The 17772-nt window shown below is 53.5% G+C and overlaps 12 protein-coding genes and 1 non-coding gene across 13 annotated transcripts; 7 read left to right on the forward strand and 6 right to left on the reverse strand.

The window, feature by feature from the left end:
- Positions 1-309: 309 nt before the first annotated feature.
- UBP8 (ubiquitin-specific protease UBP8) lies at positions 310-1719 on the forward strand (the record flags this gene model as incomplete). The annotated part of the gene is made up of 1 exon (NM_212234.2): positions 310-1719. The coding sequence occupies one exon, from the start codon at positions 310-312 to the stop codon at positions 1717-1719; it is 1410 nt and encodes a 469-aa protein (NP_986098.2).
- Positions 1720-1813: 94 nt separating this feature from the next.
- On the reverse strand, positions 1814-2623 carry PLP2 (Plp2p; the record flags this gene model as incomplete). The annotated part of the gene is made up of 1 exon (NM_212235.2): positions 1814-2623. One exon carries the CDS (start codon positions 2621-2623, stop codon positions 1814-1816), a length of 810 nt encoding a protein of 269 aa, NP_986099.2.
- Positions 2624-2832: 209 nt separating this feature from the next.
- MRE11 (MRX complex nuclease subunit) lies at positions 2833-4857 on the reverse strand (the record flags this gene model as incomplete). Its single annotated transcript, NM_212236.1, has 1 exon — positions 2833-4857. One exon carries the CDS (start codon positions 4855-4857, stop codon positions 2833-2835), a length of 2025 nt encoding a protein of 674 aa, NP_986100.1.
- Positions 4858-5031: 174 nt separating this feature from the next.
- AGOS_AFR554W (phosphoglycerate mutase) lies at positions 5032-5700 on the forward strand (the record flags this gene model as incomplete). Its single annotated transcript, NM_212237.1, has 1 exon — positions 5032-5700. One exon carries the CDS (start codon positions 5032-5034, stop codon positions 5698-5700), a length of 669 nt encoding a protein of 222 aa, NP_986101.1.
- A 69-nt stretch (positions 5701-5769) lies between these two features.
- AGOS_AFR555W (rhodanese-like domain-containing protein) lies at positions 5770-6210 on the forward strand (the record flags this gene model as incomplete). The annotated part of the gene is made up of 1 exon (NM_212238.1): positions 5770-6210. The coding sequence occupies one exon, from the start codon at positions 5770-5772 to the stop codon at positions 6208-6210; it is 441 nt and encodes a 146-aa protein (NP_986102.1).
- Positions 6211-6427: 217 nt separating this feature from the next.
- On the forward strand, positions 6428-6838 carry AGOS_AFR556W (rhodanese-like domain-containing protein; the record flags this gene model as incomplete). The annotated part of the gene is made up of 1 exon (NM_212239.1): positions 6428-6838. The coding sequence occupies one exon, from the start codon at positions 6428-6430 to the stop codon at positions 6836-6838; it is 411 nt and encodes a 136-aa protein (NP_986103.1).
- A 13-nt stretch (positions 6839-6851) lies between these two features.
- Positions 6852-7718, reverse strand: RRP36 (rRNA-processing protein RRP36; the record flags this gene model as incomplete). The annotated part of the gene is made up of 1 exon (NM_212240.1): positions 6852-7718. One exon carries the CDS (start codon positions 7716-7718, stop codon positions 6852-6854), a length of 867 nt encoding a protein of 288 aa, NP_986104.1.
- Positions 7719-7981: 263 nt separating this feature from the next.
- Positions 7982-8340, reverse strand: MRPL44 (mitochondrial 54S ribosomal protein mL53; the record flags this gene model as incomplete). The annotated part of the gene is made up of 2 exons (NM_212241.1): positions 7982-8220; positions 8283-8340. 2 exons carry the CDS (start codon positions 8338-8340, stop codon positions 7982-7984), a joined length of 297 nt encoding a protein of 98 aa, NP_986105.1.
- Positions 8341-8500: 160 nt separating this feature from the next.
- MPD1 (protein disulfide isomerase MPD1) lies at positions 8501-9427 on the reverse strand (the record flags this gene model as incomplete). The annotated part of the gene is made up of 1 exon (NM_212242.2): positions 8501-9427. One exon carries the CDS (start codon positions 9425-9427, stop codon positions 8501-8503), a length of 927 nt encoding a protein of 308 aa, NP_986106.2.
- A 297-nt stretch (positions 9428-9724) lies between these two features.
- AGOS_AFR560W (uncharacterized protein) lies at positions 9725-10414 on the forward strand (the record flags this gene model as incomplete). The annotated part of the gene is made up of 1 exon (NM_212243.1): positions 9725-10414. The coding sequence occupies one exon, from the start codon at positions 9725-9727 to the stop codon at positions 10412-10414; it is 690 nt and encodes a 229-aa protein (NP_986107.1).
- Positions 10415-11993: 1579 nt separating this feature from the next.
- Positions 11994-12066, forward strand: AGOS_t0166. Its single transcript has one exon. It is a non-coding gene; the product is annotated as a tRNA-Ala (tRNA).
- A 171-nt stretch (positions 12067-12237) lies between these two features.
- On the forward strand, positions 12238-13041 carry ORA1 (oxidoreductase; the record flags this gene model as incomplete). Its single annotated transcript, NM_212244.1, has 1 exon — positions 12238-13041. The coding sequence occupies one exon, from the start codon at positions 12238-12240 to the stop codon at positions 13039-13041; it is 804 nt and encodes a 267-aa protein (NP_986108.1).
- Positions 13042-13239: 198 nt separating this feature from the next.
- SNF2 (SWI/SNF catalytic subunit SNF2) lies at positions 13240-17658 on the reverse strand (the record flags this gene model as incomplete). Its single annotated transcript, NM_212245.2, has 2 exons — positions 13240-17517; positions 17599-17658. 2 exons carry the CDS (start codon positions 17656-17658, stop codon positions 13240-13242), a joined length of 4338 nt encoding a protein of 1445 aa, NP_986109.2.
- Between the last annotated feature and the right edge of the window lie 114 nt (positions 17659-17772).

Raw genomic sequence — 17772 nt, forward strand, 5'->3', positions numbered from 1 at the left:
GAACCATTTACGGGAAGACGCCCGCCGTGCCGTCACTATCCAATGCCCTGCTTGCCACACGATGATCCCCGGTAGTCAGTACTACTAGTACATAGCATACCACCCATACCCCGCATAAAATCGAAAAGGTATAAACTCGACGAAGTGCGTTTCTTTTCTGCCAGCTGAAATAGATCTTTCTCCGTAGGAGGACGATATTTGACCAAAAGAGCGGACAGCGGATAAAGCACCAGGGCTTTTGACAGAGGACGGTGGCGGTCGGTCGTCGGATTTGCTCAAGATATTTAGACCACTACTTGGTTACGGTTCATGATGGTGTGTCCGCATATGGAGCAGGTGATCCAGACGGCGAAGGTGGGCGATGCAGTGGTGAAAGAGTGCATCACAGTACGATATCTGATCCGCAACTGCGATGCCAAGAGCAGGTACCTGCGGGCAATGCGGTGCTCGGAGTGTTTCCAGATCAATTGCGGTAGCAGCTTCATGTGCCTACAGTGTGGATTCGTTGGGTGCTGGAATGAGAGCCACTTTCTGCATCACAGCAAAAAAGTGGGACATATCTTCGGCGTGAATGCAACGAACGGGCTGCTGTTCTGCTTTCGATGCAGGGACTACATCAGCGACAACGAGTTTGTGCATATGGACATTATGCCGAAGCATTGGAACGAGGTGTTGCGCCGGAGCTCCATACCCGCGCCGCACCGCGGCGAAGGGCTGCTTGGGTTGGTGAACATGGGCTCGACATGCTTCATGAGCAGCGTGATTCAGACCTTCCTGCACCTGCCGCATGTGCTGCAGTACATGCTGGAGCGGCTACACTACGCCACCTGCGATGTGCAGGACAGTTTGTCGTGTATCTCGTGCGCTGTGGACGAGATCGTTGCGAACCTGTACGGGCAGGTCAAGGAGGAGGCGGCTTCCGGCGTGGCGGGCCCAGGCGCTTCTACGCAAGCGCTCTCGCAGTCTCTGTCCAAGCAACAACAAGGCTTCATCAACTTGCTGACCTGTTCGTGGAAGATCAACAGGAACCTAGCCGGGTACTCGCAGCAGGACGCCCACGAGTTTTGGCAGTTTCTGCTAAACCAACTGCATACAGACTACATCAGGATACACGGGCCTCCATCCAAAAAGTCAGCTTGCGGTTGTATCCTGCATATGTTGTTTCAAGGCTACCTTGAGTCCAGCATTGTCTGCTCGGAGTGTCACGGAAACAATAAAACCACCGTCGATCCCATTATGGATCTTTCCCTCGGAATTCAGAATAAATCCACCCTGCATGAATGTTTGGATTCTTTTCATAGAAGGGAGTCACTAACGGATTTTAATTACTGCTGCAAAAACTGTATGTCCACTAGCAATCCGATCCGACAGCTTTCCATGGCTAAGCTCCCACCGGTCCTAATGCTGCAGTTGAAGCGCTTTGAACACCTAATAAATGGCACCAGTGTTAAAATTAACGACTATATTTCTTTTCCGTTGCATCTAAACATGAAGGACTATTGCAAACCTATGGACGATCAGCATCCTGTTCCAAACATGACCTTCAAGCTTTCGGCTATCATTTCCCATCAAGGCACCGTTGACAAGGGCCACTATACCACCATTTGCAGGATAAATGGCGACGTGTGGGCCAAGTTCAACGACTCCATGGTCACCCTGATTTCCGAGGAAGACATGTTAAAGGAACAAGCATACCTTTTATACTACGTTATTAGCTAAAAGACTAAACCAAATTAAAAGCTAACTCCTGAACTTCTCATTGCATTCTAAGCTTTATACACTAAGTATAGGTATTCATCTATCAAAATATGTCCTAGTCAAAAAAGTCATCATGCTCATCGTCTGCATCGTACCTCGCTCCCACGTCGAACCGTCGGGAAATACCGGACCGCACGCCCTTCGTATTGGAGTATCGTAGTTGACGTTCTGCCATGGATTCTTCATCGTCTTGGTTAATGAGCAACCTGTTGTCATTTTGGGCCACAGCGCCCACTTTGATCAGCAGGCCCTCTAGATCTTGCAGCGTGCTGCTGTTCCCGCCAAGTTCCAGCAAGGTGACCAAGTTCTTAACCACGTCACCCTTGTAGTATACCAGTAGTGTCGGCGCGTTGGATTCTGGGTAGTTCTCAATGGCTCTATTTGCGAGGATCTCAACGAACTTCACCTGCGGGAACTTCCGCGCTGCCTGCTGGAAGAGGGATGAAAGCAGCCTGCTCTGCAGCTTACCCTCGGACGACAGGTGCACAAACACGTAGACACCTTCCCCCTGTTTGCTGCACTCTGTGATTTCATCATTGTATTCCGGCTTATTGATGTGGTAGACGTCCCCATACTTTGCGCTTCTTTGTTGCTTCTGCATTTCTGCCATTCTCTTACGTTTGTAAAACTCCAAAAATTCATCATCCTCCTCATCCTCCAGCTCCTCCAGTTCAGAGAGGTCTTTGTTCTCTAATCTATTCTCGTGTTGTCTCTGTAGCACTTCCTCGAGCGCTTCCTCGAGCTGTGCGGTCGGTGAAGGTGGCCGTTCTGGGATGACACCATGCTGCCTCAAAATATCGTTCCACTCTGTATCCTCTGTTTCATCAACTTGTATTTGGAACTTCGGTTCATTGGCAAGATTCATGGCTCCACAATGGTACTATGCCTTGATTGCAGCGCCTTTAGAGATTGACAAGTGTTAAACGTTTTTCAGGGTTGGTGATCTTTTTTTCACCTTGCGTGGTGCAAACCATCTACCGAGGAGGCCACACCTAAACGGCCATGCTTTAGCAGTCTGAGATAGCCAGGGATTAAAAAACCAAGTTTATACTATTACTTACGTTTACCAGTAGTCTATTCTGCCGAAGCCCCCCTTTTCTTGTTCAGCAGCGCCTGCAAAGCAGCAGTCTTGGGCATCCGGGAGGTGGTTCCGCTTTTCGTAGCCGCAGTGTCAGCCTTAGGCTTCCTAGTTTTGGCTGGACGTTTACTAGCGGTGCTCTTACCGCTATTAGAGCTCGAAGCGGCGTCAACTTTATTGCTCGATTCTTCCTCGTCAGTAAGGATCATATTCTGGTCGCTGTCATCGCTAATCTGGATGGGTGTCTCGTCGCTGTCGTCCGACGTCACAAACTGTGCCGAAATACCTGTCTTCCGTGTACGAGCGGAGGCAGTCTTTCTTCCGGCCGAGGACTTTTTGGAGCGTTGGCTGCGCTTCGCAACAACAGTGGGAGTCTCCATCTCGAAGTCGTTGAATTCGGTAAGCGAGTTCGCGGAGTCCTCTGGTGAGCGGGCAGAGTACCGCACCTGCTTGACAAGCCTTTTGAGGTCCTCTATGTTATCCGTTTGCAGGACCTCCTTGCTGGTGGCCAATATCTTGACCTCATGGTCAACCTCATGGTCGATGAACTGCTTTAGCGCGTTCTTCTCATCCTTGTCGACAAACTTCCTGACTGCTTCGTTCAGGCCTATCTCGGGCAGCAACGAGAGGTTCATGTCTGTGAGCAGATCTTTCACCAGTGTTTGCACTTCCAGGTCGCTGGTTTGGTTGCTATAATCAGCCAGGCTATCCAGGTCGGCGACCGCGTCTGCCTTCTGGCCGCCCCTGCGAGCCTGCCGCCGCTTGTAGAAGTGCACAACGTTGTTTGCATTCGCGACCTTCCCGACAAACCGGTTGCTAAAGCGCCTTGGGTTCTCCACCTGGTAGTCCATTGGTGCGCCAGGCCCCGCAGCATAGTTCACCCGTAGTCGTATCAGCGGCAGCATGTCCTCGCCGTTCCCCTCGCGGCGCGCTGCGTGCAGTCGCTCGGCACTGGTTGCCCGCGCGCGTTCGATCAACCGCTCGACCTGCTCCACCAGGTACTTGGCAATTGCCTCCTTATCGTGGGGCTTGAGCCCTTCCACGTCCTTTAAAGAAATGTCCTCCATTATGAACGGCCGCACCGTCGTGAGCGGGAGGGGCACCAGGCGCGGGCGCTCGCCCCGCTGCAACTCTAGAATGAAGACATGCTTCTCCTTCGACTCACCGTCGCTGAGCGCGGTCGCCACGCTAGAGCCTGGCTGCAGCACGTCAAACCCCTTGCTCGCGTTATGCATCAGGTGCGGGATGCACTCATGCTCGTGGCCCCACACCACCATGTCCAGGAAGTCCGGCAGCACGGCCTCAGGAAGAAACGCAGTGTTCGCGTGGCTCGAGTGGTTCTGGTGCACGCACATCAGGTTGAACCAGTCGTCCGCCTGGCCGGCAGGGACGTTGAAGCGCACGTTGCCCTCCTTGAACGTCCGGAACAGCCGCTCATCGCGGATCGACGCCAGGCCGTACAGCGCCAGCTGGGTCCCGCCCTTCCGGAACAGCAGCGGATTGAGCTCGATGTTGTCCGTCTGCCCCACCTTCCCGAAGTGGTTCACCAGCCCGCACACCTGCAGCAGGTCCATCGGCGTCAGCAGCCCTTGCCCCGACGCATCGTCGTGGTTCCCGGCAATCGCGAACACCGGAACGTCGATATTGAAGTTGCCGTCCTCGTAGTTCACCTCCGAGAACTCGTTGTAGTTGAACACACGCGCAGGGTCGCTCACCAGCTCCAGCTCGCACGCGCGCTCCCCCATGCACGCCAGCCGCAGCGTGCGCATCACCTGGTACAGCGCCCGTTTCGACGGCTTGTTCACATGGAACAAGTCTCCGCCCTGCAGCACCATGTCAACGTGCTTCTCCCGCGCCAGCATCATTATCTCGTGGAACGTCTGCCACGAATCATCCCCCGTGATAGGGTCCGTCTCATTATAGCCCACATGGTTGTCCGTCGTCACCAAAATCCGTATCGTATTTTCGCTGGGGACCTCACTCAGTTCGTGCGCCGCTGCTGGCTCTCCGGAGCTCACCATCTGCGCCTCGAGGAGTCTCCTGGCACTACCTGATCTTGTTCTGGCACCGCAACGTCCGCCGCTGGGCCGCGCTCCAAACGGTTACTTTTTCACAGCGTCTAGCGTTACTTGGCTCATTGCTAGTTACCACTCAGACGGTACTCTACTACACGCCAAGCCCGCGGCGTCCCAGTAATGACCAATAGAGAACACTTATACCGCAATAACGAGGACGACAATGTGGTGCGCCTGTTTGTTATCCGCCACGGACAGACCGATGAGAACGTGAACAAGATCATCCAGGGCCATAAGGACACGGCACTCAATGCCGTCGGCATGCAGCAGGCGGAGCAGCTGGGACGCTTCCTGAAGATGCACGGCGTGCAGTTTGAGCGCGTTGTGTGCAGTGATCTCCGGCGGTGCCGGGAGACAATCGCGCAGGTGCTGGCGCACCACGCGGGAGCACCGAAGACGGAACTGACGGAGGGGCTGCGTGAAAGGCACATGGGGGAGGTGGAGGGGATGCACATAGAGGATGCGGAGCGGTACGCGCGGCAGCAGGGGCACGCGTCGTTCCGGGAGTTAGGGGAGACGGAGGAGGCGCTCGAGCGGCGCGTGGCCGCGCAGCTGCGCGAGATTGTGGCGGCCGTGGGCCCCCGCAACGTGGCTGTGGTGACGCACGGCGGCGCGATCCGACAGCTGCTGCGCTGGTTGGGCTGCGGCACGCGCTTCACCGTCTACAACACGTCCGTGACCGTGCTGGACTACACCCGCTCGGCCGGGACGTTCGCAGTGCGCACTGTCGGCAGCACGCAGCACCTCGGGGACGGCGAGTTCTTCGTGAGCGACTCGCGGCTGCGCTAGGGGCCGCGCGTGCGCGCGGCTGCGCCTCCATAAAAGGCGCTGGCCCCGCAGCCCACGGCCTCCCGCGCCATGTCGCTGCTCCAACTCCTTCGCGAGCGCCTTGCCCGGGCCTGGTCGGGCACCGACCGCCTCACCACCCTCAGCCGCCAGGACGTTGCGCGCCTGCTCACGCACCCGGACGTGCTGCTGGTCGACGTCCGCGAGCCCCCCGAGTACGCCGCCAACCGCATCCCCGGCGCGCGCAACGTCCCGTTCCGCTCCTGTCCGGACGCCTGGGCGCTCGAGCCCGACGCCTTCCGCTCCGCCTTCGGCTTTGCCAAGCCACCGCCCTCCCAGATGCTCGTGCTCTACTGCAAGTCCGGCGCCCGTGCGTCGGCGTCCGCGGAGCGGGCGCTGCTCGCGGGCTACTCGGACGTCTCTACGTACCCGGGCTCGATGGATGACTGGCTGGCCCATGAGGATCAGCAGACCCCGGCCGCCGGCCAGGACGAGGGCCCACGCCAGCACTAGCGTCGGCCGGCCGGTTCCGATGCCCATATATAGCTACGTATCACAAACGACGGTGCAGGGTGAAGATTTTCGGCCAGCGCCGGAACCAGATTTCGAACTGTGTCTTCTGGCGATAGCTGGTGCTAAGCAGTAGCAGTTGGGAGGTTAAACACAGGGAGCGAGATCTGCGACTGGTCTTCTATCGCGGTTATCCACTTGGAATACACAGTGTATTAGAATGCTTAGAAATTGTTTGTCACGTGGTGTCTTCGTTCGGCGGTTTGGCACGCCAGCTCCAAAGGTGTACCAGCTAGAGGAGATCCGCCGGCTAGTGCGGCAGCCGGCGGCAGACAAGGTGCTCGTGGACGTGCGGGAGCCCGCGGAGCTGCGCGAGTGCAAGCTACCGAACGCGATCAACCTGCCGCTGAAGACGTACCCCGCGGCGCTCTCGCTGTCGGAGGAGGAGTTCAAGAAGGTGTTCGGAATCGACAAGCCGTCGCCCGAGAAGGAGCTGATCTTCTTCTGCCAGGCGGGCGTGCGGGCCGAGGCCGCGCAGGACCTGGCCAACTCGTACGGCTACGAGAAGACGGCGGTGTGGCCGGGGTCGATGAAGGAGTGGCTGGCGCACGGCGGCGGCGAGAATGTATAGATACATAAGGTAACTACTTGCGGTGGAACTCGAAGCTGCGGAACTCTTTGCCCCGCAGCTTCTTGCGCTTGCGCTCCATGACCTTGTCGCGCTGGCGCGCCTTCATGTGGTCGAACTTCCACTTCTGCACCACCTTCTTCTGCTCGGACTTCTTGAGGTGGAACTTGGTCTTGTTGCCCTGGTTGATCGAGCGCTCGTAGTCGCGTAGGACTTGGCGCTCGGTGTCGCGATTCTGGACGGTCTGCAGCCGCGAGCGCATGCTGGTGAGCCGCTGCTGCAGCTGCTGCACCTCCCGCTCGGATGCCTTTCTGAGAAACTTCTTGTCTGCGAGCAGCGCCGAGAGCTCGCTGATCTCCTGCTGGCGGTAGTCGTCGAGGAACCTGTAGTTGCTGCGCACCTTGGCCAGGTCCTCAGCACGGCCCAGCGACTTGTCAAAGCGGATGTCTGGCTGGGGCTCCTCGCGCCGCGCGGACTCCAGGCCGGGGATCTGCCGTACCTTGCTCACCGGGCGCTTCGCCGACTGCTCGGAGGGTGCATGCTTGTGCCGCCTGGCGCCGCTGGCGCGTCGCCGGTCGTCCTCCTCGAAGAATCCTGCCTCCGAGTCAGAGGAATCTTCGCTGTCCGACGCCTCCTGTCGGCTGCGAGCGCTCCCCCGGGGGCGCGCCTCGGCGCGCGCACGGTTGTGTACTGCTTCGTGCGCCTCCTCGCGCTGCAGGGCGTCTTCTGCCTTCTTGAGCGACCCGAAGGTCAGAGAGCTCAACTCATCGTCCTCTGAGCTGGCATCGTCCGCCCGCTGTTTGCCGTGCAGCATCTGCTCCAGCTCGTCTTCGGAGCTGCTTTCATCCACACCGGGCTGGAGATTCTTGAAGTAGTACGACATGTCAGCCCTGTCGTCAGGACCCCGTTGCGTAGTGCGATGAGATGAGCTCCAGCTCTATTTTTGGCCGGAAAATTTTCAGAACTCGAGCGACTACCAGTGACGCCGCCCATGCTAAACACTATATGTACGATCAGTTCCATAGCGCCGCGTAGCCCGAAGGACGCTCCCGACCTGCAGCCTCCGCCGGTGCGCGGCCTCCGCGCCGTGTCGTCCTGAGCCACGGGATGCTGTACTATATACATGACTGGGGCCCTCCAGCGCGCTCACTGCGACTCAATATTTTCCTTCAGCTGCAGCTTGCGCGAGTAGCGGTCCAGGTGGCTCGACAGCTCGCCGAACGACAGCCCTGCGGGGTCTAGTTCCATCTCGGTCTTGTCTTTGAACACCACCTTAATCAACGGAGTCTTCTGCGAGTTCGCAGTCAGCAGCTCGTTCGTCAGCTTCGTTGAGATGGCCCGCTGCCGTGGCGGAATGGCGCACAGGAAGAGCCTGGCTGTTTTTGCTGCAGAGCGTTAGTAGCTGTCCAACGGGAACGCGCGCTGCGGGCGCCCAGAGCAAACATACCCTCTGGTCCAAATGGATTGAACCGCACAAAGATCTTGGTGAAGTACTTAGTGATCATAGGGATAGGCCTGACGCGGTGGGTGCGAGGTCTGGTATGGAGGTATCGACATGGTCATATCGCAGCAGAAACGACCTTGATCATTTTTCAATGCTCGACACAGCCGGGTAATGCCGCCAACAGCCGGCGGTGCTACTACATAGACGCACTAAGCCTCAAGTTACAGCTCGTCGCGGTCGTCGTGGTCCGGCCCGCGAGTACGTTTCTTGCCCTTCAGCGTCTCCAGGAAGCGCTCGCGCTTCGAGAGCGGGCCCTCCCGCGGCATGGCAGCCTGCGAGAGAAACTCCGCGACGGCGGGCTTGGTCAGCTCGCCGCTGTAGACGCGGCACTCGTCGGCCTGCGGGTTAAACAGCAGCAGCGCACTACGATCAAGGTGCTCGGCCAGGTGCTCGGCGCACGGCGCAAGCCCGGGGCGGTCCGGCACGGGCGTGTCCTTGGGCAGCTTCGCGGCCGCCACAAAGGCGAAGTCTACCGCGCCCAACCAATCGATGGCCATGCTCTTGTACAGCGGCGCCACGCGCTCGCGCGCCGACACGAGCACCGCTGCGGGCCGCGGGCCGCCCTCGTCGAACAGCGCGCGGAGTTTGTCGCCGTCCAAGCGGCGCACGTGATTGCGTATGCGCCCCAGGCTGAAGTCTACCAGCGGCCGAAGCTTCTGCTGGCCCTGGTAGAGCTCGCGCACGTGGCGTGCACGCGCGCCCGCCTTGGCCGGCGCCGGCTGGAACACTGCCAGAGTCGGGTAGCCCCGGACGTCGTGCTTGACGCACAGCTGTTTGTTGGCGTCCACGTCGCAGTTGACCGCTGCGACCTGCATCAGCCCGTCCAGGGCCCGCGCTGCGCGTTCCATCGTGGGTTTCAGTTTTTGGCAGTAGCCACACCAAGGCGCGTAGAACTCAACAAGTGTCGTGTGGTTCGTTCCGTGCACAGCCCGCTTGAACGTCTTGGCAGTCAGCTCCATGACGTGCGGATTGCGGTCGTAGAGGTTCTGCGCGGCCGCCAGGCCGCCTAACGCCGCCGCCAGTAGTCCAATCTTCATGTTTGCTATTCGGCCTGGTGTGCTACTTGCTGTGTTTGCGTCTTGTGCCATGTGGCTCTGAGAACAGCTTCTGAGGTGCACCTCAAAAATACGACGGGCCTGTGCAGCGACGGACGAACAGTCCTCTGGCCCAAACGGCTCCGTTGCCGCGACCTACGACGAAGCGGAGCGGTTGATACGGAACTGAGGTTATAAATTTGATAGTTTCACGGAAGCGGTCGCCCCTGGACTGCTCCACCCCTGCGCGGCACTCAAAGAGCATTTAAGAGCTCACTCCTTCCCGGCCCGCACACTTTCGGCACAACGTGTTGGCAGGTAGTAACCAATTCCGTGCTTGGATCAGCAGCAATGCCCCAAAGCCAGGGAATAGAGCGGTCTCCGTTTAGCTTTTACGCGTTCTATCAGCTTTACGCGTACTTCCACAAGGATGCGCCGACGGTGACATTCGGCGCGGTCAAGAATAAACTATACCACCACTATCCGATGGCTGCCGGGCGCGAGAACGAGCACTCGTCCGTGTTCATCACATGGAAAAAGCATGACGAGCGCGGCGAGTACCAGTTGCGCGGGTGCATTGGCACGTTTGCCAAGCTGCCGTTGTTGCGCGGCATCGAAAAGTACTCCCTTATTGCCGCACTCCAGGACTCGCGGTTCCCCCCGATAGAGGTCGGGGAGCTCGCGAAGTTGAAGTGCAGCTGCAATGTTCTCTCGCATTTCAAGACCGTGTTTGAGGAGGGTGCGGGGAATATCTACGACTGGAAGGTTGGGCGCCACGGGGTGATCTTGCGGTTCAGGCACCCCACCACGGGAAGGACGTGCAGTGCCACCTTCTTGCCAGAGGTCATGGTCGAGCAGGGCTGGAGCCAGCTGGAGACGTTTGAGAACTTGATCGAGAAAGCGGGCTGTTGGCAGCACGTGGACGAGCTCATGGACAACTATGACCGCTACTTCATCGAGGTGATCACTTATCGCGGGGATAAGAGCGAGATCACCTACGATGACTTTGTCAAACAGCTTAAGGTGGTTCAGAAGGCGTAGATACTGCTGGCACTGGGAGCCATTCCCCAGCTGCGACTATGTAGTTCCGCTGGTCGTTCCGGCGCGCGATACCTAATTAGAAACTGATCTGTATAAGCTGCACAAGCTGCATTGTTATACCGAGTCGCCAAGGCCTGGCCAGGCAGTCCGCTCCCGCCCGCCGAGTGGCGTCCGCTGGTCGTGGCTGCGCCACCTGTCCAATTCCGGCGCCGCACCATCGCGCGATCCGGCCGCATTCTCCTCGCTCGGACCGGCCGGATAGAACTCGGGCGCTCCTGGATAGAGGTGCCAGCGGCCAATATAGTGAAGCTATGCTCCAGGAAGGGCACCCGACTGGGGGTTTTGCAACAGCCCTTCTCGAGTAAGCGTGCTGCCCCCGGCGGCTAAATCCATGGCACACTCGGCCCAACCACTTCGGCTGTCGAAACTTACGTCAACCTCGGGATATCACAGCCGAGCTTAGAGACGTATTGCATCGGCACCAGCAATTCCGATAGGATACGCAGTCCTCTGGGGTTGACTAACTGTTCCTTCTCAGGGCGTGCATACTCGTACCCGGGCCCTTTGTAATGGAATATAGCACTGGATGCGGCAGCGTCCGAGCTAGACAAGAGGCCTCAGCAATGTTCACAGAACAAGACGTTCAGCCCATGACCAGAGCGCCGAAGCCCCCACGCTGTACCAAGGACAGTCCCAACAAGCTGAGTCACATGCCGCCGTAGAGCCAATTCTTCCTCGCCCCCAATGCGTCGCCATGGCAGGGACAGTGTTTCCGCCTTGTATCCGTGGTCCCACGAAACCAACGTCGCAAGGCGCGTGCGTCACGTTGCAGAAATCCCCGCGTACGTCGCGAAACTCTCGCTGTTGGTCATACGCTACAAACCCGGCGCAGGTCGTGCGGCAGGTCGAGCGACTAGTAGCTCTGTTGCCGTACGCTTGGCGCACAATTACTGTGACAACTACAAGACCTCGAAGCTGGGCTTCCTTATTAAGATTTTCTGCCTGGAATATGGACGAGACAAGGAAATGATGGAATCAGATATTCAGCAAGTTTATCTTGGCACGAAGAGCCTGGACCAGACTCCTCTGATACAATGCACCGGGATTGTAACTGCTGGCCAGTACAGACGAGAGTACGCAACAGAAGAGCTATGGAGGATGGTCATGCTGCGTATCAGTAGCTAATGGGTATATTCTGCTCTAAAATACGGAGTCTAGAACCACCAGCTACCATGGCTTTATATGCCTTTCCTGTTAGCAACAGTTATCATTTATAACAACGTGAGTCATTTGAACTGCTTGCCGCTGACGCTCTATGATTAAAATAAAATTAATAATTAATGTAGCTTGTCACTGGGGTTCGCTATACCGGAAGTGGATACCTTTCGCATCCTGCTGGCTTCTTACTTGTGTTATTGGGACTGCCCTGATAGCCGCTTGATATTCCAGGGTCATAGTTGAGAACTAGGATGTTTCGTGAGCATGATCAGACGCAGTGTCAGGTTTACCCCATTAGTCCGATTTAGTCGATTGGTTCACAAACTATGAAATCCGTCTCTTGTGTACAAATCCCATATCGGGGCATATGGCGCAGTTGGTAGCGCGCATCCCTTGCAAGGATGAGGTCATCGGTTCGACTCCGGTTATGTCCAATTAATTTTTTTAAAAGTATTTCAACTGCAATGGTTGCGCCTGGCTTGTCAGTCCCTATAATAAGCCGACCCAGCTGCTGCATAAAGGTCCACATGGGGTCTTGCAAAACGAGATATATAGATATTTGCCACCCAGGATTGCCACTGAAGTAACGCTAAACAACAGAAAGCATGTCCCTAGGAAGAAAAGCAGCTGAAAGATTAGCCAACAAAATTGTGCTTGTGACTGGTGCCTCTGCGGGCATTGGCCGTGCTACAGCCATTAACTATGCAGACGCGACGGACGGGGCAATCAAGTTGATTTTGGTGGCAAGACGCGCAGAAAAGCTCACCAGCTTGAAACAGGAGATCGAAAGCAAGTATCCCAACGCCAAGATCCATGTCGGACAATTGGATGTGACCCAACTGGACCAGATCCGCCCATTTTTGGAGGGACTACCTGAGGAGTTCCGAGACATTGATATTTTAATTAACAACGCAGGTAAGGCCCTCGGCACTGAGAGGGTGGGGGAAATCTCGATGGACGATATCCAGGAGGTTTTCAACACTAATGTTATCGGCTTGGTGCACTTGACTCAGGAGGTTCTACCTATTATGAAAGCCAAGAATTCCGGGGACATTGTCAATGTTGGGTCGATTGCCGGCCGCGAAGCCTACCCTGGTGGCTCTATTTACTGTGCCACGAAACATGCGGTCAAGGCTTTCACCAGGGCCATGCGGAAGGAGCTCATTAGCACCAAGATCCGGGTCTTCGAAATTGCGCCGGGCTCTGTAGAAACGGAATTCTCCATGGTTCGTATGCGCGGTAACGAAGAGAATGCCAAGAAAGTGTACCAGGGATTTGAACCCCTAGATGGTGATGATATCGCTGATACAATTGTCTATGCCACATCCAGAAGATCCAACACCGTAGTTGCAGAGATGGTCGTTTACCCATCCGCGCAAGGTTCTCTGTACGATACTCACCGCAACTAACATAATACAAAATGCCACCTAGCTGCTCTTACAGACGCTGAACTGCATAAAATTGATTTAATTAGCTCACTAGGTATAATTCAATATGGTTTTATGAACAGTCTATTAAATAATTACAAACCCAGCGGATATATATGCAAAGTGGTTCAGTCTCGAACATACAGCAATAGCTCTGCTGATTTAACTTTGAACCACGCGTCAGGGTGTCACACTGGAATTAACACTTTTCTGAGCATGTGGTGAAAATGGCACGATAGTACCGTACTTTGCGTCAAACTCGCTGAAATCCAGCTCCTCGTTATCGCCTGACAACTCTCTATATTTTTGAACCACAGCATCCTCCAATTCTATGGAATCATTGTAGATTGTAGAGCCCTCCGTATTATATACCCTTGCATTCGCAAAGATCAAATGGAAGTCCTCCACCACTTCTTTTATGGAATCATAAGCCTTGGCTTCAATATGTCTGGTCACATCTTCAAACGCAGCAGGATACCTTATTAGTAAATAGTAATCCGGATATAACTTCTTGGAGGGCTTTACTAAGAAGATCTCGGCCAAATTCCTTCCTTCCTCATTCCTGTAACTCAGAATATAATCATACAACTCCTTGGACTGCGCAGCAATCTCTTCCCTCACAGCTTCAGGCTGTTTGGGCATTTCCCTTGAATAAATGCGGCCATTTTTAGCGGGACGACCACGACGCCCTTTAAGCTTCGGTTTCGTCTTACCGCTCCTCACGGATTTTAATGAAGTAGTGACCCTATCTTCCGGAGAGTTAGCATTGTTCTGAATTGCAACATCTTTACCATTTCCGTTAACTGGCGAATCGTCGATAGTTGTCTGAGATAAAGGATTTTCCACCTCGGAATCATCATCTAACTTGACGCGTTTATTTTTGGGAGGCCTTCCGGGTCCACGTTTCCTCTTCAGGGGCAAGGGCATTCCATCTTCATCATTAGTCATCGATACATTAGATCCTCCGGTGGAAAGTCTCTCTAATGCGTCAGCTTCCAGTTCTTCATCGCTTACTTCAAACTGCTTCAGCCATTGTTCCTCACTCATGCTATCACCATAATGTGTGGCCTTCCTCTCTCTAGTGCCCCTTCCGCCGACGAACATCCTCTCGGAATTTTCTTTTTCAAGTTGAGCATCAATATCCTGATGATAAAACTCTGGCAACTCTGAATCTTCCATCAATCTGGATGTTATACCATCAGCAAACTGTTTCCGGTTTCTCTCTGCATCGATCTCAGCAAAAAGTTTGAGCTCATTATCGTTCCTAGCCAAGATTTCATTCAACTCACTATCGTCCAACTGTTCGTCCTCAGCCACACCCATTTCTCGTTTGCGTTTCTGTTCTTCTTCAGCCTCTAATAGTGAGCGCAACAACGCCTCTTGTTCCTCAGCAGTGGATTTATTATCAAATTTCCCTGCCTGAATAACTTTCCCATCAATATCCAACTTCCGATGTGCACGCTCCAATATAACCTCCTCTACTGAGTTATCCGTAATCAATCTTAATATTCTAACTTCATTCTTTTGACCAATTCTATGAGCTCTGTCCTGTGCTTGCAAATCCTGATGTGGATTCCAGTCTGTATCAAAGATAATAACTGTATCAGCAGTTTGCAAGTTCAAACCTAGCCCACCTGCCCTAGTCGAAAGCAAGAAACAGAAGTAATCGGACCCTGGGGCGTTAAATTTGTTCAATAAGGCGGTCCGATCATCTGACTTAGTGTGCCCATCAAGCCTTAGATACTTCATATCACAGAAACGTAAAAAATCTTCCATGATATCCATAATCTGGGTCATTTGAAAAAATATTAGCACACGATGCCCAGAAGCTTTGAACTTTGGCAATATCTTTTCTAGCAATTCAAATTTCCCGGCCACTCGCCAAATATTAGCATTTGTTTCCCTGTTTGGATTTATCTGATCTTCCACTTCTTCAAACACAAACGGATGGTTACAGATCTTCTTTAGTTGCATGATTTGATTATTGAATCCGCGTAAACCAACCATCTTTTTACTACTAGGATCATCTACGACAAATAGCCTACGATGTTTTAGCATTTGTTCGTATAGCTTCTGTTGTAAGGCACTCATCCTACATTTCAAAACCTTTTCAACCTTATCGGGCAACTCTTTCTCGACGTCTTTCTTTAAACGCCGCAACAAGAACGGCCTCAAGACTTTATGCAATCTTCTAATAACTAGTAATGTCTCTTCTTCACTTAGTTCAATCTTATCTTGACCTCCAGTATTCGCGAATGGTGTGTTGAACCATTCGTCGAAGGATTTCACCGAATTGAAGATTTTCGGCAAAACAAAGTTTAATAAAGCCCATAACTCCGGTAAATTATTCTGCAATGGCGTTCCAGTTAAAATCAATCTGTAGTCTGTGTGATAATATTGGTTCAAAGTTAATGATAACTTAGATTGCGCATTTTTCATTCTATGGCCCTCATCAATTATCATGTGGACCCATTTCACCTTTGAAAGCAAGGGTCTTTCTTTGATGATGTACTCAAAAGTCGTCAACACAACATCGAAATTACCCGACTTTATAATGCCTGACAAAGCTTTCCGCTCACTTGGTGGGCCTTTGAATGCAAGCTTCCTTAAAGTGGGAGCCCATTTATCAAACTCAGCGTTCCAATTTGTCAACGTTGACAAGGGAACAATAACCAAGAACGGGCCATGAATACCTTTGAATTCGTACAAATATGTTAATAAAGAGATCGTCTGAATGGTTTTACCCAAGCCCATTTCGTCTGCAAGAATTCCATTCAAATGATTGTTAAAAAGTGAAACCATCCACTGCAAGCCCTTCAATTGATACTCCTTTAACGTACCGCCGACTAAGATTGATGGCTGGACCCTCACATCTTCTTTTATTCTGTGGGCGACTTCATAGTAATCTATCTTCTCTCGCTCGTCGTCATCCACATCCATATCTGATTGTAGTTTTGCAGCTTCCTCACTAGCGTGCTCTTCTTCAACATGTGAGGATATTTTGGCCTGGGTGTGCTTTTGTTGATCCTTTACGGCTCTTGTTAAAGAATCCAAAAAGGCGTTTGTTTGTTTTAACAAATGTGTGATTCTAGTATCTTTAGTTTGATCTAATAATTTAATATAAGCCTCTTCATCGTTGGACTTTAATGCTTGCAAACGCTGCCTGGCATTTCTCTCGACGCGCTTCTGTTCCTCCTTCTCCAAGTTATTATGGACAGTTATTAGTCTGTGGCTGAACTTTATTCTGGCAGCACGCCGATCCATTCGCTGATTGAACCAATTAACTGAATATTCCATTATAGTCTCTAGCTTGGCAGATTTCTCAAACTTCTTCCGCTCATCCAGCTGCATTTCATGTCGTTGATACAAGTCATTTGTGAGCAGCGCGTCTTGTACATTAATCTTACGAATCTTCGAAAGGAAGTTTGGATGGGTGTTTGTCAACAGCGTGTTCTGAAACCAGTCAAACTGCAAAATATGGCCACGAACAGCCTTCTGGAGAGGAAGTAACTGTAAAGCAGAATACTGTAAAAGAGCATCTTCCTTCTCCTGCTTGCTTAGGGAGGAATCTAGTAATTTGTACAAGGCATCATCCACAGATGTATCAATATCCAATGCAATCAAAGTCTGGTAAACTTCCATAGCGGAGTGCACATCAATGCCCGTGGGAAGGATGCCTGGTTGAAGCATGAGTTTCGGGCTACTACTTGATGTAAACAATGTATCGTACGGAACAACAGGTGGTAGTGAGGGTGGCATATATGTATCGACTATTACTGCAGGATTAGTCACGTCAATGTATTTTAAGATTTCAGGGTGCTTTTTTCTGTACTCGTCCAGAGCTTGCGTCGGCATCTGCTTCGGCGGCTCCTGTTCATAACCCTGCATGTTGTCTTGTCTGCCCTCGGTTGGAGTTTGCTTGGCCAGAGATGCCTGTGGTATCGTCGACTTCGGAGATACGCTTCCCGCTGAGGAGCGACGGAGGGCCTCCGTCATACCCATGGCCTCCGGGCTAACTCCCTGTGCAGGGCTGGCGCTTCGCTGGGCCAGCACGCTCGATACCATCGTCACCATCTGTCGCAGGTTCGGAGGATTGTTCAATGACAACTGGATGACCTCCAACACCTCTTTGGGTATGGGCTGCTTGTGCGCCAAGCATTTGAGCGCGGCGATCTGCGCCTTGAGAAGCTCTGACTGCTCCATAGTGAAAGTGCCATGCCCTCCGCTGCCGCCCGCAGGCGGTGAGGCCCCAAGCCCCAGCGTCCCAGCAGAGCCCTGCCGCGGTGTCCCGGCCCCCATCTGTGCTGGCGACATACCGGCCATGGCGCCGCCCCGCATCTCCTCCCCAACGCCCTCCTGTTGCTGCTTTGCTGCATGCCTCAGCACTCGTGTGAAATAGATGAACTCTGGGATCGTACTCGCATTCTCTCCATGCTGGTTCCGGAGCTGCTGCCACCTCTGTCATTTGTTAGTACTCTGTCCGTCGCGAGCACACGGCTCTCTTTAGGCCCCCAAAACAATGAAAATCCGTAAACATACCAAATAGCACCTGTTAATTTCCTCCTTCGTGAGCGCCCGCTGCGGAATTTCCATGTCCATCCTGAAAAAGAAGCGAGTGATAAAACGCCGCCTGATCCGCTACTCTGCTTCCTAGATCTCTCTCCTGCTGTAAAGGATAATAATGTATATGCTATGGTGTGCTCGTTCTTCTAT

Source organism: Eremothecium gossypii, chromosome VI (genome assembly GCF_000091025.4).
Source record: "Eremothecium gossypii ATCC 10895 chromosome VI, complete sequence".
Taxonomy (NCBI): domain Eukaryota; kingdom Fungi; phylum Ascomycota; class Saccharomycetes; order Saccharomycetales; family Saccharomycetaceae; genus Eremothecium; species Eremothecium gossypii.